General features: G+C 39.6%; 1 protein-coding gene across 2 annotated transcripts in view; it reads right to left on the bottom strand.

Annotated features, from left to right (window-relative positions):
* Positions 1 to 473: 473 nt before the first annotated feature.
* The window catches only part of LOC115212034, a 49215-nt gene continuing 29503 nt past the window's right edge, over positions 474 to 20185 (bottom strand). For both annotated transcript variants that reach the window (XM_036503076.1, XM_029780834.2), the window contains 4 exons: positions 19012 to 19263; positions 8579 to 8813; positions 4261 to 4357; positions 474 to 997 (listed from right to left, as the gene is read on the bottom strand). In XM_036503076.1, coding sequence (XP_036358969.1) covers positions 740 to 997; positions 4261 to 4357; positions 8579 to 8813; positions 19012 to 19263 — 842 coding nt within the window. In that variant the 3' untranslated portion in view covers positions 474 to 739. The remainder of the gene's footprint in view (positions 998 to 4260; positions 4358 to 8578; positions 8814 to 19011; positions 19264 to 20185) is intronic.

Below are 20185 nucleotides of genomic sequence, written 5' to 3' on the forward strand. Positions count from 1 at the left end.
AAGATAATGCATGATTAGTTCAAAACAATGTGGATGAAGAAGCATTAATTTTGGCTGAATAATGCGGACACTAAAGGGTTAACCTAAATTCCTTGATTAACTAAAAGCTTACCTGAAGCACAGCAATCATTCTCTCACCCCATATAAATATGTACATGGATGGGGGGGGGGGTGTATGTATGTATGTATGCATGTATATTGCATATGCACACATGCATACATGTGTATATATTATGCATACACACACACATAAATATATATGTGTATAGAAATTAAATATAAAATATAAATTACAAAGTGGGACAAGAACGCAAAAACACACAAAGAGACGATACAAAAAAAACAGACGGGTCACTCGAAGCCTCTAATCTTCAGTCGGAACCGGATCATCTTAGCAATTTCGGCTGAGATCATCCGGTTCCGACTGAAGATTAGAGGCTTCGAGTGACCCGTCTGTTTTTTTTGTATCGTCTCTTTGTGTGTTTTTGCGTTCTTGTCCCACTTTGTAATTTATATTTTATATTTAATTTTATACATATATTATTGCGGCGTAACGTACCCCTATCTCCTATGTATGTGTATATATGTATCTGTAATAAAAGAAGGGATAGACTAGATCAAGGCAAGAAATATAAATTCTTCCACATTAGGCATGATTTTTCATGTTGAAATGTCTATTTAGTTGAAAGTCCTTGATCTGTAGCAAACATTCGGTAAATGTAAACATGGAAGTTAAATATCAGTCTGGCACTTGACACTTGTCTTTACATTCTGCATTATTTTCGGCATCTACAATATTATACTGCCCTTCTTCAGGAATATAAATACTATTTGTATTCTCTGATGCCAAATTATTGCCAGTGTTAAGGCCATTTTTCTTCCCTGGGTCATCTTTCTGGAAAACTGAGAGAATTCTTTGGTATCTTACTTCCGTAGAATCCCTTTCTTTTGGAAAGTCAGGTAGGGGCCGCCTTAGCATATCAATGGAACATTTTCTCTGTAAATAAAAGGGAAAGAAAGAAGAAAACATCAAAATTTAATCATGGTAGAGTCAGTGTTGGTATTAAAAACATACATAGACAGTTGTATTCACTTCATTTGTTTAGTGTTTTACATGTTTCAGTTATTGGACTGCAGCCATGCTGGAGCTATTGTCTTGAAGAAGTTTTTAATCTATCAAATCAACCCCAGAACTTATTCTTGTATTCAGTGGCGGACTGGGTCTAAAAACATTGGTTGCCAGGAGACTAAGGGGACCCACCTGCAACAACAATGCTATCATTTAATTTAATTTTTTTTGTTAAAAGTATTCTTTTCAACTGTCTACAAACACAGCCAGGCTGAAATAATTAATGCATTCTTCCAGGAGTGAATAAAAAAATTCTCAAACTTGAGGGAATGGGCCCCTTAGATACTAACATGGCCCCCTATATATGGATTCTAATGGTGCAGGGGCCCACTTGCCATTGGGCCAGCTGGCAACCTGGCTAGTCTGCCACTGCTTGTATTCATTCTGTGGGTGTCTCATTTGCTGAACTACTAAGTTAAGAGGATATAAACAAACCTAAATCAGTTGTCAACTGGAGAGAGAGACAAACGTATATATCTGTACATATGCAAACACACACGCACACATGCACACACACATATACACATACAGATATATATATATAGATATATATAAGTTCAGCAAAACAATTTAGATTCAAATGAATATGGTACAAATGAATATATACATACATATATATATATATATATATATATATATATATATATATATATATATATATTATATATATATCCAAAGAATCCATTACTAATCACAGCTAAAATCACAGCTATAATCCATAACATGCCAACTTCAAATCATACAACACCTCACTACTTTAACCCATTCATATTCTCCCTTCTCTGTTTTTTTCTTCTTCTTCCTCTTCTTCTTCATCATCATCATCATCATCATCGTCATCATAATCATCACCACCATCACCATCATCGTCATCTTCTCCTTCTCCTTCTTCTTCTTCTTCTTCTTCATCATCATCATCATCAACATCGTCATCTTCTTCTTCTTCTTCTTCTTCTTCTTCTTCTTCTTCTTCTTCTTCTTCTTCTTCTTCTTCTTCTTCTTCTACTTCCCTACCTTCTACCCCTTAACTTTGTCACTAATGTTTTTTAGTATAACACCTATGCAAATTCTATAAACAAGCCTTTCAATAGAAATATTCTCCTGAATTGAACTGCAACTGCCAGCCGCCACTGACCATTCAAAATACGACCATCAGGGCACTCCCAGATTCTCCCACCCCCTTTCCTCATCAGCCTCCTTCCTCTACTACCCTACCAAGAACTCACAACGACCTCCAACACACAAGTGCAAACAAGGGAGTCAGAGAAAGGCAGAATGCCACCTATATCTGAACACTACTATAGAAATATTCCTTTAAAAAAACTTTTCTTCTAATTTTTCTAAATTTAATTATTTAATCGTTACAGTTGAAAAGGTCTCAAAATGACCGAAACCGGTACTGAAATGTTCACTATAAAATTATTTTAGCATTTTCTATTTTTGACTTGTTTTTTCACATATATATATATATATATATATATGGTTATCCGTAATAATGAAGGGTGAAATTAATTAATTTGGAATAATTATCAATTACACCAAGTAGTCTTCGGCATGTAAAAGCCTCATTCGAGGAAAATTTAAGTAATACTAAGCAATAAAGGGTTTAGCAACGAATTGCCTTACCACATACCGAATTTAGAAATAGCAGTCAAAGAGTTATAGCTATTTCTTCTACTAAAAGGGAGATCTCAGTAAAAACAGCAATTGGAAGGCAGACACAAACAGGTAAGAGAGAATGAATTGACGGCAATCTATCATACAATTTTAAGTTATCTATGGACGTACGTTTCGAATCAAGTTTTTAGGAAAGCATAAGAATTAAATATTAATAATTCTATCTCACCAAAACTTCTTTTCTCTTCAGCGTAGAATACTATAATCATAAATGATTATATATTGAATTTTGAGATACTAGAAGGCACCAACTCAACTCAGTATCAGAGCGAGCTAGAATCCGCAACTAGTATCACCAAATTCAATGTGTGAATGAAAATTGTGTCACCAGCCCCTTCCCACCCGCGTGTAGCCAAAACAAGATGCTGTGGTCATCTACTGAGATAAAATATGGTTATCCGTAATAATGAAGGGTGAAATTAATTAATTTGGAATAATTATCAATTACACCAAGTAGTCTTCGGCATGTAAAAGCCTCATTCGAGGAAAATTTAAGTAATACTAAGCAATAAAGGATTTAGCAACGAATTCTAGCTCGCTCTGATACTGAGTTGAGTTGGTGCCTTCTAGTATCTCAAAATTCAATATATAATCATTTATGATTATAGTATTCTACGCTGAAGAGAAAAGAAGTTTTGGTGAGATAGAATTATTTAATATTTAATTCTTATGCTTTCCTAAAAACTTGATTTCGAAACGTACGTCCGTAGATAACTTAAAATTGTATGATAGATTGCCGTCAATTCATTCTCTCTTACCTGTTTGTGTCTGCCTTCCAATTGCTGTTTTTACTGAGACCCCCCCCCCCCTTTTTAGTAGAAGAAATAGCTATAACTCTTTGACTGCTATTTCTAAATTCGGTATGTGGTAAGGCAATTCGTTGCTAAACCCTTTATTGCTTAGTATATATATATATATACATATATACGACAGGCTTCTTTCAACTTCCATCTATCAAATCCACTCACAAGGCTTTGGTCAGCCCAAGGCTATAGTAGAAGACACTTGCCCAAGGTGCCACACAGTGGAACTGAACCCAGAACCATGTTGTTGGTAAGCAAGCTACTTACCACACAGCCACTCCTGCACGTATGTGCATATGACTATGCATGTGTGTGCACGTGCAAATGCAAAATGCACATGTGCACACACATTCATTGTTTTTGAAAATATTAACTAAAATTGCTGGTCATGTGCTAAAATTTAAAAGTGGTATTTGTTCTAGTACTTTAAGTTTTGAGTTCAAATCCCAGCAAGGTTCAATTTTAATTTTCTTCCTTTCAGGGTCAATAAAGAATCAATCAAATTTTTGAGTTGATGTCATCGACTAACCCTTCCCATTTAAGCAGCAGGCCTTTTGCCTAAATCAGAAGCCATTATTAATATTATTATTCATCTGTCTAGTTGTGCTATACTAAACCAAATATTGTGAAAGGCAAAAGTAAATGACATACCGGAAAATCAATTTTAATTTCTTCATATTGAACTGGTTCAGCTAATGCAATATTTTTGTCAGGATTTTCAGGTCTAGGAACACCACTAGAATTTGACCTGGAACAGATAAAATATATAAATAGAAGCACACTATACTCATGTATATATATGAATGTATATATGAGACAAATCACAAATCCCTTAGGGTAGATGGCCCTGCTCGATCTGTAGAAAAGGCGTAGGTAGAAACTCCGTAAGATGTACCTGGTGTAAGCTATGGACATATAAGAGGTGTAGCAATATCAAAAGAAGGTTAACTGGGAAGGTATTTTTTTGTGTGTGGCAGATGTACAGAAAACAGATTCCATCACATGCCAGGGGAAAAAACTAGAAATAGTTGATAGCTCCCATTACCTAAGTGGCCAAGTCAGTAGCAGTGAATGGATGCTCTAAGAGCGTAGCTGCTAGAATAAGAATAGCCGGGGCAAAGTTCAGAGAGTTCCTTTCTCTGCTGGTAACAAAGGGCCTCCCACTCAGAGTGAAAAGTAGTCTGTATGATGCTTGTGTGCAAACAGCCATGCTACGAGGCACTGAAACATGGGCTGTGACTGCTGAGGACATGTGTAGGCTTGAAAGAAATGAAGCTAGTATGCTCCACTGGATGTGTAATGTCAGTGTGCATACATGAGGGAGTGTAAGCACCCTGAGAGAAAAGTCGGACATAAGCAGCATTAGACGTGGTGTGCAAGAGAGACAATTGCGCTGGTATGGTCATGTATTGCGTATGGATGTGGACACCTGTGTGAAGAAGTGTCACACCCTAACAGTGGAGGTAACCTGTGGAAGAAGTAGACTCAGGAAGACATGGGATGAGGTGGTGAAGTACTACCTTTGAACGTTGGGCCTCACAGGGGTAATAACAAGCAACTGAGACCTTTGGAGATATGCTGTGCTTGAGAAGACCTGGTAAGCCAAGTGAAACCATAGCTGTGGCCAATGTCAGTGTTGCATAACTGGCCCGTTTAAAAATACACATTCAATTGTCAGGCAATATGCTGTGGGAGACCTGTTGAGCCAAGTGAAATTGTTGTTGTGGCTGATACCAGTGCCGCCTGACTGGCACCACTTTTTGTGGCATGTAAAAAGTACAACTTGAGCGTGGCTGATGCCAGTGTTGCCTGACTGGCTCCCATGCCCGTGACACATAAAAATACCTTTCGAGCATGGTCAACACCAGTGCCATCTGACTGGCTCCTGTGCTGGAGGCATATAAAAAGCACCATTTAAGCATGACTGATGCTAGTGCTGCCTGACTGGCATATAAAAAGCACCATTTGAGTGTGCTCGATGTGACAGTCCCGTAAGGGAATTACACCACCGCTGTTTAGCCCTAGGAAGCATCGACGCCTACTGTTGGCTTTGACATATTTTCTGTGTCCTTATATTTGCGAAGGGCTGGCAAGCACCCCCACTAGCTAGGATTAGCACCTGAAGACATGCATGTTTCTGGGTCTTGACCCGTCATCAGCCCCGGATAGTGAGACCTGCTGGTTGAGATGCCTGTCTAGCCTTCGCAAATATATATATTTACAGTGAAATCTATTCACTGGTCACCGTAATTATGGGACTGCCACGTTATGTTGACAGTATACAACCACTCTATCGCTCCACCACCGCTCATGTCTCCTTGAGACATTTAGAAATTTAATATTCTAATTACGGTGATCAGTGAATAGATTTCACTGTAAATATATATATTTGCGAAGGCTAGACAGGCATCTCAACCAGCAGGTCCCACTATCCTGGGCTGATGATGGGTTAAGACCCAGAAACATGCATGTCTTCAGGTGCTAATCCTAGCTGGTGGGGGTGCTTGCCTCCCCTTCGCAAATATAAGGACACAGGAAATGTGTCAAAGCCGACAGGAAGCGTCGATGCTTCCTAGGGCTAAACAGCGGTGGTGTAATTCCCTTACGGGACTGTCACGTTAAGTTGACAGTATACAACCACTCGATAGCTCCACCACCGCTCATGTCTCTTTGAGACATTTAAAAATTGAATATTTCTAATATATATATATATATATATATATATAAATATATAAATATTTGATTGATCTGTCTAGTTGTGCCATGGATTGTGTTCTTGATCTTGATCATGTTCTGGGTTAAAACATTTCATTTTACGTTGCTCCAGTCCGCTCAGATGAAGATGAGACGAACAACAGCAGAAGGTCAACTATGTGACAGACTAGCAACCTGACTGGGGAAGAGTATTGTATTTTTTTAGTCACTTATGTTATATAAACTGGAATAAGTTCTGGGGTTCTGATCCAATGGACCTGAAGATTCAGGACACACTTATTTACCCTTTTTTTTTTAAAGTAGTAACACCTTTGATTTCATCAGGACTGGGATCTTGATTCTAAGATTTCTGGAACTTTGTGGAAAAGAAAATTATGCATTTATATTTGATCCAGGCCTTTGGGTTTTAATCAAACAGATTGACCCCAGGACTTAAGTTCTTTTTTTAAAAGTTTGGTACTTATTCTATCAGCCTCTTTTACTAAATCATTAAGTTAACAGGATGTAAACAAACCAACACTAGTTGCCAAGTGAGAGACACATGGATACATGCATGCATGCACACACACACACACACACACACACAAACGCACACATTTATTCACTGGGCTTCAACACAGTTTTTGTCTACCAAATTCATTGGTTGGTTGATTGGGGGATACAATCAAAAACATATGCTCAAGGTGCTGCATAGTGGGATTGAACTCAAAAGTACATGGTTGCAAAGTAAACTTCTCATCTGCACAGCCATGCCTTTACTTTAAATCCATCTTTGAGATTGATACAATGACACACAAATCAAATATTGGTGGTTGCTTGAATTGACTGTTACTCTTTCCTCTCCACCAATTTCTGACCTTATGGCTATGTGAGAGATAGTTACTATTATTTTTTTCAGCAATAAGGAAGAATTGTTAACATGATGGACAAAATGCTGCGAAGCATTTCCTTTGGCTCATTATGTTCTGAGTTCAAATTCCACTGTTGCCGACTTCACCTTTCATCCTTTCAAGATCGATAAAATAAGCATCAACTGAGAACTCGAGTCAAATGTACTTGACTAACCTCCTCATCCTAAAAATTGTTGGACTTGTGATAAAATCTGAAAGCAAAAACAAAAAAGAAGAAAAGAAAAGAAAAGAAAAGAAATACGGGAGCAACTGTGTGTTAAAAGGTTTGTTTCCCATCCACATGGTTCTATGTTCAGTCCTACTGCATGGCTTCTTGGGAAAGTGCCTTCTACTATAGCTTCAGGCTGACCAAAGCCTTGTGAGTGGATTTGGTAGACAGAAACTAAAAAAAACCCATCAAATATGTGTATAGGCGCAGGAGTGGCTGTGTGGTAAGTAGCTTGCTAACCAACCACACGGTTGCGGGTTCAGTCCCACTGCGTGGCATCTTGGGCAAATGTCTTCTGCTATAGCCCCGGGCCGACCAATGCCTTGTGAGTGGACTTGGTAGACGGAAACTGAAAGAAGCCTGTCGTATATATGTATATATATGTATATGTGTGTGTGTTTGTGTGTCTGTGTTTGTCCCCCTAGCATTGCTTGACAACCGATGCTGGTGTGTTTACGTCCCCGTCACTTAGTGGTTCGGCAAAAAGAGACCGATAGAATAAGTACTAAAAGGTGGTACTCCAGCATGGCCGCAGTCAGATGACTGAAACAAGTAAAAGAGTAAAAGAGAATATATATCTACAGGGTTGGCCAAAAGTCACCCGACAGTAAATCAAAATTCCATAAATACTATCTGTAATTCTGTATTGACTTGAATGGAAAAAAGTGTTGCTCAGGAAGGATTTCAGTTTGAAGAATTTTCATAATGCTTCATGTTTAGATTCTTTTATTGAATTCTTTCAGCTGTTAAACATAAATAAATCTTGGAATTAAATGGTTTGGAATTAAATGACTTTTGGCCAATCCTGTATATATGTGCATGTCTTTGTGTCTGTGTTGGTCCCCCACAACCGCTTGATAACTGGTGTTGCTTTGTTTCTGTCCTTGTAACTTATTGGTTCAACAAACAAGAGACTAATAGAATAAGTACCAGGTTCAAAAAAAGAAAAGTTAAATACTGGATTTGATTCTTCAACTAAAATTCTTCAAAGTGATAACTCCAGCATGGCCACCATCTAATGACTTAAACAAGTGAAAGATAAAAGATTAGGTTCATGAGATATATGTTCAATATACAAACTAAAAAAGCAAATATAACCGAAGGGTGTAAAATTATAAAGAAAAGAATGACTAACCAATTTTTTTTGCATTTTTTTATGAATAACACCAGAGTGATACAGAGCATAAGAAGCAGTAAAACCAAAATACTAATAAGAATAGGCATGAATAAAGTAGGAGATAGATTTCCAGCTCCACTTCCTATGTTTTCATCATTTTTCTCCACTGTTTTATTCAGAAATCTGTCAATTTTATTTGAGTTCCATTCTGACTTGTTTTCTGGCCATATTTTCCTGCATTTTTTTTTCTTAACTGATGCAAAAAAAAAAAAAAAAAAAAAGAATAAGAATAAAATAGTAAAATCAGAAAATATAAATGAATGAAACATACATTTGTATGTATGTATGTATGTATGTATGTATGTATGTATAAACCTAGATATATGTATTTGTGTGTGTATACACACACACACATACATATACATATACACACATATATATAGTGTGTGTGTATGTATGTGAGTATATATATATATACATATATATATATATATATATATATATATATATATATATATATATATATATATCATCATCATCATCATCGTCGTTTAACGTCCGTTCTCCATGCTAGCATGGGTTGGACGGTTCGACCGGGGTTCTGGGAAGCCAGAAGGCTGCACCAGGCTCCAGTCTAATTTGCAATTTTCTACAGCTGGATGCCCTTCCTAACGCCAACCACTCCGTGAGTGTAGTGGGTGCTTTTTACGTGCCACCTGCACAGGTGCCAGGCGGGGCTGGCAACGGCCACGGTCAGATTGGTGTATTTTATGTGCCACCGGCACGGAAGCCAGTCGAGGCGGTGCTGGCATCGGCACACGAGTCGGATAGTGCTTTTTACGTACCACCAGACCAGGGATCCTGGCTGGTTCAATTCGATTTCGATTTCGCTTGCCCCAACATGTCTTCACAAGCAAAGGGGGTTGGCAAGGGTGCCTGTCGTACGGTCGCATTGGAGTATTTTATGTGCCACGGCCACGAGTCGGATAGTGCTTTTTACGTACCACCAGACCAGGGATCCTGGCTGGTTCAATTCGATTTCGATTTCGCTTGCCCCAACATGTCTTCACAAGCAAAGGGGGTTGGCATGGGTGCCTGTCGTACGGTCGCATTGGAGTATTTTACGTGCCACGGCCCCGAGTCGGATAGTGCTTTTTACGTACCACCAGGCCAGGGATCCTGGCTGGTTCAATTCGGTTTCGATTTCGCTTGCCCCAACATGTCTTCGCAAGCATGGGGGGTTGGGATGGGTGTCTGTCGTCGGATGAGGTTCTATATCGACTTCGCTTGCCTCAACCGGTCTTTGTGTCAAGGGAGGAAAGGCATTCATAATGGGCTGGGCTCACTTGTCCTGCCTGGTCTTCTCACGTACAGAATATTTCCAAAGGTCTCGGTCTCTGGTCATTTCCTCAGTGAGGCCTAAAGTTCGAAGGTCGTGCTTCACCACCTCGTCCCAGGTTTTCCTGGGTCTACCTCTTCCACGGGTTCCCTCAACTGCTAGGGATTGGCACTTTCTCACACACCTATCTTCATCCATTCTCGCCACATGACCATACCAGCGCAATCGTCTCTCTTGCACACCACAACTGATGCTTCTTAGGTACAACATTTCTCTCAAGGTGCTAACGCTCTGTCGAGTATGTACACTGACATTACACATCCATCGGAGCATACTGGCTTCATTCCTCACGAGCTTACGCATGTCCTCAGCAGTCACAGCCCATGTTTTGCTGCCATGTAGCATGGCTGTTCGTACACACGCATCATACAGTCTGCCTTTTACTCTGAGCGAGAGGCCTTTAGTCACCAGCAGAGGTAAGAGCTCCCTAAACTTTGCCCAGGCTATTCTTATTCTAGCAGTTACACTTTCAGCGCACCCACCCCCACTACTGACTTGGTCACCTAGATAACGGAAGCTATCAACTACTTCTAGTTTTTCCCCCTGGAAAGTGACGGAAGTTGTTTTCTGCAGATTTTCGGAGGTTAATGCTCCCGAGCATCTGCCACATACAAAAACTATCTTCCCAGTTAGCCTACCTTTGACATTGCTGCACCTCTTATGTGTCCATAGCTTACACCGGGTACATCTTATAGAGTTTCTACCTACACCTTTTCTACAGATCGAGCAGGGCCATCTTCCTGAAGATATTTGTGGATTGTCTACCTTTCTACTTATTAGTACTTTGGTTTTAGCTAGGTTGACTCTAAGGCCCCTTGATTCTAAAACTCCTTCCACACCTGGAACTTCTCCTCCAGTTCTGATAGTGACTCAGCAATAAGAGTAAGGTCGTCAGCGTAGAGGAGCTCCCAGGGACAGCCTGTCTTGAATTCCTCCGTAATTGCCTGGAGTACTATGATAAATAGGAGGGGGCTGAGTACTGAACCCTGGTGGACCCCAACCTCTACTTTGAATTCTTCTGTGTACATGTTGCCAACCCTAACCTTACTTACGGCATCTCTGTACATGGCTTGCACAGTCCTCACCAGCCATTCATCTATCCCTAGTTTCCTCATTGACCACCAGATAAGGGATCGGGGGACCCTATCAAAAGCTTTCTCCATGTCAACGAAAGCCAGGTACAGGGGCTTATCTTTGGCTAGGTATTTCTCCTGCAGCTGCCTTACCAGGAATATAGCATCAGTGGTACTTTTTCCTGGCACGAACCCAAACTGCATCTCATCTAAACTAACTCTCTCTCTGATTAGTTGGGCTATGACCCTCTCCGTAACCTTCATTACTTGATCCAACAGCTTGATACCTCTGTAATTATTTGTATCTAGGGCATCACCTTTACCTTTGTAGCAGTTGACTAGTATGCTGCTGCACCAGTCATTGGGTATGACTCCTTCGTGTATCACCTGGTTGACTATACGGGTGACTAGGTTATAGCCGACACTGCCAGATATTTTGAGCATCTCTGCAGTAATTCCTGATGGGCCTGGGGCTTTCCTGCTCTTCATGCTTCTAATTGCCTTAGCTACCACGGAACTATCAACTCGGATAGCTGGTCCCTCTGTAGGGTCAACATTCGGCAGACTCTCTTTATCCCATTCATTTTCCTCATTCAGTAACCTTTCATAGTGGCGTCTCCAAGCTTCTCTCTTTGCATCCTCATTTAGCGCAAGTGAACCATCCTCCATGCGAACACATTTCTCTCCTACCACATCACGATTCTCTCTCACACACTGTCTTGCAACACGAAATACCTCAAGTCTTTCATCCTCACGGCGCAGGACATTGGCAAATTTTCTCTTATCTGCTTCCCCTCTGGCTAGATAGACCTGTCCCTAGCTTCCCTTCTGGCAGTCTGATACCCTTCCCTGCTACCACCGTTCTTCCAGGCCTTCCAAGCCTGTTTCTTTTGTCTAATAGCCCTGTCAACAATATTGTTCCACCACCACGTTATTTTGGGTCTTAAGGGGACTTTGCACCAGCCACAGATCTGGTCAGCGGCTTTCAGCAGGTTGTCCCTCAGAAACGTCCAGTTGTCTTCTACCCCATGTGTAGCTATACCCCCTTCCACTTCGTCAAAGGCTTCAAGTAACATATCTCTAAATCTCTGTCCATTCGCAGGGGCTTTAAGCTTCCAGACCCTTCTTCTCCATGTTGGTCGTCTTCTAGTCGCCCTCTTAGTCCTGATCCTAAAGTCACTAACTACCAGTCTATGTTGTGGGGTGCATTCTTCGCCTGGAAGGTTTTGGCATTTTTAAGCAGCCATCTTTCCCTTTTTCTGGCAAGGATGTAGTCGATTTGGCTAGTATGCCGGCCCGATCGGTAGGTGACCAGGTGGCTTGTTGGTTTCCTGAAGTTAGTGTTGCAGACCATAAGACTATTCGCATCGCAGAACTCCAGCAGCCTGGTTCCCTCCTCGTTGCGGGAACCATAACCGTAGCCTCCATGTACGCCATGGAAGCCCCCAGCATGTCGTCCAACATGCCCATTGAAATCACCAGCCACAAAGAGAAGGTCCCTGTCGTTCGTCGATGAGGTGGTCTGCAGTAGGGTGTCATAGAAACTGTCTTTCTGTCCATCGGGTAGCCCTGGCTGAGGGGCATAGGCCGATATAATGGTTGCTAATCTATTATGAAGCACTATTCTAATCTTAAGTATTCTGTCACTTACTCTGATTACCTCAATTACTCTATCTATCCATTTCTCAGCGATAATTATACCCACGCCACCAACCCCGTCAGTGTTCCCTGCCCAGAAAATCTTGTACCTGTGTCCCTTGCCTGTGAGGACCCTAGCAGATCCTCCTCTCCACCTTATTTCTTGCATACAACATACATCAACACGTCTCCGTTCAAGCATCTCGACTATCTCGCCAGACCTACTTTCAATGTGCCAACGTTGAGGGTGCCTACCCTGAGGGTGTGGGAGGTGTGGGCCTCTGAGACCCTGGGATGAGGGGCCGCAGTGTCTGTACCTGAAAAGAAAGCTTGCATTTGCCAGATATCATACTGAGACTCTAGACTACAACCTGCATAAATTTCAAAGTTTTTGCGCTATATGATCACAATATATGATCACATATATATATATATATATATATATATATATATATATATATATATATATATAATGTGCATGTGGGTGGCACGTTGTGCAGGTGGCACGTAAAAAGCACCCACTACACTCACGGAGTGGTTGGCGTTAGGAAGGGCATCCAGCTGTAGAAACATTGCCAAATTAGACTGGAGCCTGGTGCAGCCTTCTGGCTTCCAGAACCCCGGTCGAACCGTCCAACCCATGCTAGCATGGAGAACGGACGTTAAACGACGATGATGATGATGATGATATGGAATTTGGAATTTGTATCTTTGTGGTACCAGTGCCGGTGGCACACAAGAGAAAACCATCCGAAAGTGGCCGTAGCCAGTACCGCATCGACTGGCCTCCGTGCTGTGGGCACATGACAAACACCATCCGATCGTGGCCGTTCGCCAGCCTCATCTAGCACCTGTGTCGGTGGCACATAAAAAAACCATCGAAGACCCGGCAAGACTAGTCAGGCCATAACCCATGGCCCCTACCTGGGACGTAGTCAGTCCACCTGTGCATACCTTCCTTCTTGTGACACTTGTGAAGACCTGTTGAGGCAAGTGAAAATCAAATCAAAACAAATCAAAATAGATGAACATCAATGGAATCTGTATCTTTGTGGTACCAGTGCCGGTGGCACACACTTTGTGGTACCAGTGCCGGTGGCACACAAGAGAACCATCCGAACGTGGCCGTAGCCAGTTCCGCATCGACCGGCCTCCGTGCTGTGGGCACGTAACAAACACCATCCGATCATGGCTGTTCGCCAGCCTCATCTGGCACTGTGTCGGTGGCACATAAAAACACCTTCCGAAGACCCGGCAAGACTAGTCAGTCCACCTGTGCATACCTTCCTTCTTGTGACACTTGTGAAGACCGGTTGAGGCAAGTGAAAATCAAATCAAATCAAAATAGACAAAATAGATGAACATCAATGGAATTTGTATCCTGTGGTACCAGTGCCTGTGGCACACAAGAAATCCATCAGTGCCGTAGTCAGTGCGGTGGGCACATGACAAACACCATCCGATCGTGGCCGTTCGCCAGCCTCATCTAGCACCTGTGTCGGTGGCACATAAAAACACCATCCGAGCGTGGCCATCTGCCAGCCTCGTCTGGCACCTGTGTCGGTGGCACATAAAAAACACCATCCGAGCGTGGCCGTCTGCCAGCCTCGTCTGGCACCTGTGTCGGTGGCACATAAAAACACCATCCGAGCATGCCATCTGCCAGCCTCGTCTGGCACCTGTGTCGGTGGCACATAAAAACACCATCCGAGCGTGACCGTCTGCCAGCCTCGTCTGGCACTGTGTCGGTGGCACATAAAAAACACCATCCGAGCGTGGCCGTTTGCCAGCCTCATCTGGCACCTGTGTCGGTGGCACATAAAATCACCCACTACAATCTCGGAGTGGTTGGCGTTAGGAAGGGCATCCAGCTGTAGAAACACTGCCAGATCTGACTGGACTGGTGCAGCTTTCGGGCTCCCCAGACCCCAGTTGAACCGTCCAACCCATGCTAGCATGGAAAGCGGACGTTAAATGATGATGATGATGATGATGATGATATATATATATACATATATATATATATATATATACACTGGCGAAAATAAATTTAAGACCGATGATAAAAGTTCTATTTCTTACAAAATATTTTGTTACTAACACCATACAAATTATTTTTATCTTTTACACCTATACAGAATTTATTTCTCTTTCGAATGATGCACACACCCACACCCACACACACACACACACACAGACACACACACACACACACAATTATGTACATGTGCATTATTTTAATTCTTGGCCTGAAGAATTACTAATTGGAGATGTCTTACATGTTTTTCTACATTTATACCTATGGAACTCCTATTAATAATGAAACATAGGTAATGCAGAAAAATAATACCAATAAAAATTTTCCAGTTTTCTGTTTTAATATGTAATTACTCTGCAATGAGTATTTTCCAGTATTTTCAATTCTCATATCTACAAGTATACTTTGGAATATTAAAATATGTACTCCTTGAGCACAGCGTTTAGATTATAACCCTGTCTATTTATTTCTCTCACTCTCTTTTTTCTTTTATCTTTTACCTGTTTCAGACATTCGGCCGTGGCCATGCTGGGGCACTGCCTTGGAGAATTTTGGTCAGATGAATGAACCCCAATACCTGTATATATATATTATATATATATATATATATATATATATATTTGAAGTACTGGTACTTAGTCTATCAGTCTCTTTAGCCAAACTTCTAAGTTATGGGAACATAAGGACACCATAATCGATTGTCAAACGATGTGAGGGACAAACACAAACAAACACACACACACACATGATAGGCTTCTTCAGTTTCTTTGTACCAAATCCACTCGCAAGGCTTTGGTTGGCCTGAGGCTATCGTAGAAGACACTTGCCCAAGGTGCCATGCAGTGGTACTGAACCTGGGACAATGTCATTGGGAAAACAGGCTTCTTACCACATAGTCATGCCTATACATATATATAAATATATAGGCATAGGAGTGGCTGTGTGGTAAGTAGCTTGCTTACCAACCACATGGTTCCGGGTTCAGTCCCACTGTGTGGCACCTTGGGCAAGTCTCTTTATAGCCTCAGGCCGACCAAAGCCTTGTGAGTGGATTTGGTAGACGGAAACTGAAAGAAGCCTGTTGTATATATGTATACATATATATATATATATATATATATATATATATATATATATATACATACATATATATATATATATATATATATGTATACATATATATATGTATGTGTGTGTGTGTGTATATGTTTGTGTGTCTGTGTTTGTCCCCCAACATCGCTTGACAACCGATGCTGGTGTGTTTATGTCCCTGGCAAAAGAGACCGATAGAATATGTACTAGACTTGCAAAGAATAAGTCCTGGGGTCGATTTGGTCGACTAAAGGCAGTGCTCCAGCATGGCCACAGTCAAATGACTGAAACAAGTAAAAGATTAAGAGAATACGTATATATCCATACATATACAAATAAACACCTCTCATTGTACTGTTTTATCTGTGCAGACTATCTGGTTTTTCAAATTTGTTCATGAATTATTTTCCTATCAGTTTCGAAGTTGATGGAGATACTTCACAGAAGCACTTTAACTAATTTGTAGTTGCTCTGCAACATCAGGTGGCTTACAATGGAGATTATTTTCAACAATCTACCATAAATCCTTGAGTATAATCTGCCCTTGAGTATAATACGCAGGGGATTTTTAGAAGGCTGTACCTCTGAAAAACCTAAACCTTGTGTATGATACACACCACTTCTCTAACTTGAGTCAAGGAGGTCTATATAACGTCCTTGGTTTGTAAAAATGTATACGGTAATGTCCTTTATTATTATTGTATAATATAACATAATGCAAACATGTAGCTGTTTTGCACATTTTGTTTGCAGAAAATAAAGAAATAACAGTAATAACGTTTAATAAATGTTGCTTACTGCAAGTTATGGTTGATTCTTTTATAACTTCATTGCTTTCAGGCTTAGCTTAAGGTATTTTTGTGCCTGACATCACAAAATGCGTCTGAATAAATATTGCCAGACAGCAAATAGAGACTTGGACATTGCTTAGGAAATATTTTTCATTTTTAATCTCGTATATAGTACACACTAGGGATTTTGACCTTTAAATTTTGGGGAAAAAATGCGGATTACACTCGAGGATTTATGGTACTTGACAGCTTGAAGACACCTGTCAGAGAGCCCAGGTCAATTTGAGTGGGACACTGTTGGTTCCTTTTCTTTTGCTGGTGAATTGTGCTATCACTCTTTTGACTCTAGCAAGAGGAAAGCCAAGGTTTTGTCCAATCTTACACTAGTAACATCAAAGTTCAAAGCGATCCATAACATGTCCTCTTTGAAAATTAGACAACTTTTGTTTCTGGTGTTCGCAACAAGACTAGCTGCCATAAACAATTAATATACTGTAATCTCAAGTGAAAATTAATACAAGCTTGAAGCACCAGATAGTGTCCACACACAGAAAACAATATAATGAGCAGTGTTTATTTACTTATGAGATGTCTGTTTGCCTGCCTGCCTGCCTGACTGTCTGTCTGTCTGTATGTATGTCTGTCTGTATGTATGTATGTATGTATGTATGTATGTATGTAGAACAATCTTACTTAGAAAGGGATGCGTGCGTTCCGTCATATAATATATTAATAAATAAAACATATGCATATACATATACATATATGTACGTACCTACCTCTACATGTATATATACACGCATATATGAGTACAGGACACAAAAAAAAAAACGTCGAACACAATGAGAAACGAAAACATAAACACAAACCCAAGGAACTGGACATTTTTCTTAAACAACAAAAAAATAGAGTACAGGACAAATAACACAAGGAAAAAAAAAAACCCTTCTTCAGTCTGTGTGTATGTATGTATGCTGCAGCAGCAGCAGCAGACAAAGAACATCTAACAGTGATGGTGGAATTACTAAATCATGATCTTTGTGTCTTTGCACATCTTCAGTAGCAAGTATCCACTATTAAATGCATGCTTAGAAAAATTTCACTTCCTCTGATATATAGCAAAACAGTGATTAACAAAACACTGGTGTTGCAAATTTTTGGTGGGCTGAGTAAAAAGCAGTATTAGTTCAGAATATCATTCTGTATATCTTATTTAACAGGATATATATATATATATATATATATATATATGCAAATCTCTCTCTATATAAAGCTGAAGTTGTCTGTGTGTGGCAAGTTTGGTAGCCTTCAACTAACACTATCTCCTCCGAGACCTTGCGTCGCAAGTTGACCAAAATTGAGAGTATGATAGAAGAAGGCTTGCTCTTCCTTCTATAGAAGAAAAAATTCAAATCAGACCATGTTAACACCAAAAATTATTTACATAAAAAAGGTGCTTGTTTTCTATGAAAATCCCTATTTTTTACGATTTTTTTGACTGCTGTGTTGCCATTTTCCGGGTGAAAATGTTCACTTAAAGAGAATAACAAGCTACATTATGCAAAATTTTTACTTTGCAAAAATTCCAATTCTAAAGGGTTGAAAAGAAAACAAACCCAAGCAACGCTGGGCTACACTGCTAGTATATGTATATATTTATTTATATTATTATTTAAAACAATTTGATTCAGCCCCATGCATCTTTTGAAGGTTTGTCACAGGAACCCAGCTCACCAGGCTCAGGTTTTAAATAATAATAATATATGAAACTCCTACTTTGGGAAGATGTATGGGAAGATAAATGGAGGCATAACTTCTCCATCACTAGTGATCACTCCAAAGACTCTGATGTTGACTGGATGCTTGATTTTTATCACTCTCAGCACATGTCCTTAGGTCGCACTGTCCTCAGAGTGACACCCAAACACTCTGAAATGTTTGTATTGGAACTTCTGACATGAATGTCAAGCAGTACAGCATGTTGTTTCCAAATTTCTGGCTAAGTGAATTATGTCATGGTGCTTTTTTTCTTACAGACAGTGCCCAACTGACCCTACTATACTGTGTAGTTGACAAAATCAAAAACAAACAATGAAATTAAAAATATAAAATGGTGCCAGTTTACTCATTGCACCCTGTATATACATGTGTGTGTGTGTTTGTGTGTGTGTGCGTGTGTGTGTGTATTTATGTATGTATTTATAGATATTTATTTTATGTGTGTATATACCCCACCACCACATAACAGCTTCTTTGAAATTCAAATTCCTTTGATTGCTCATCCTTGTGCTGTTGATATTCTTTAATGAGCCTAGTTCTGTGTCTTGCACAATTGTTATCTATCTGAAATCACAAACATTATTCAACGACTGATTACATCATAAGAAATAGTTAGATGAGACAGGTATTTATATACTCACATTTTTTACTGACATTGCACAATGACCAAGGGCTCTCCTTTTCACATACCTTGAGGTTCCCGACGTTCATTTCCGCAACGTAGACACATTTGACATATTTTATCATGTCGCCTTCTTTCAAAAATCCCGTTGTAACATTACATGTTCTCCTATCGGTTGTGTTATTTGAATGGCAGTGGTAATAAGCATTGCAATCACATGGATCAAAGAATGACATGTTTTCACTCTTACAATTGTGCACACGGCAAAAATCTGAAAATTTGAAAAAAACTGCATATTAATTTTGAGTCAAGACATATTAATTTTGAGTCAGCTGCATATTAATTTTGAGTCAAGACATATTAATTTTGAGTCAGCTGCATATTAATTTTGAGTCAGTTGCATATTAATTTTGAGTCAGTTGCATATTAATTTTGAGTCAGTTGCATATTAATTTTGAGTCAAGACATATTAATTTTGAGTCACGACATATTAATTTTGAGTCAGCTGCATATTAATTTTGAGTCAAGACATATTAATTTTGAGTCAGTTGCATATTAATTTTGAGTCAGTTGCATATTAATTTTGAGTCAGTTGCATATTAATTTTGAGTCAAGACATATTAATTTTGAGTCAAGACATATTAATTTTGAGTCAGCTGCATATTAATTTTGAGTCAGCTGCATATTAATTTTGAGTCAGCTGCATATTAATTTTGAGTCAGTTGCATATTAATTTTGAGTCAGTTGCATATTAATTTTGAGTCAAGACATATTAATTTTGAGTCAAAACATTAATTTTGAGTCAGCTGCATATTAATTTTGAGTCAGCTGCATATTAATTTTGAGTCAGTTGCATATTAATTTTGAGTCAGTTGCATATTAATTTTGAGTCAAGACATATTAATTTTGAGTCAAGACATTAATTTTGAGTCAGCTGCATATTAATTTTGAGTCAGTTGCATATTAATTTTGAGTCAGTTGCATATTAATTTTGAGTCAAGACATATTAATTTTGAGTCAAGACATTAATTTTGAGTCAGCTGCATATTAATTTTGAGTCAGCTGCATATTAATTTTGAGTCAGTTGCATATTAATTTTGAGTCAGTTGCATATTAATTTTGAGTCAGTTGCATATTAATTTTGAGTCAAGACATTAATTTTGAGTCAGCTGCATATTAATTTTGAGTCAGCT

The sequence above is a fragment of the Octopus sinensis genome, linkage group LG5 (assembly GCF_006345805.1).
Source record: "Octopus sinensis linkage group LG5, ASM634580v1, whole genome shotgun sequence".
Classification (NCBI taxonomy): Eukaryota; Metazoa; Mollusca; class Cephalopoda; order Octopoda; family Octopodidae; genus Octopus; species Octopus sinensis.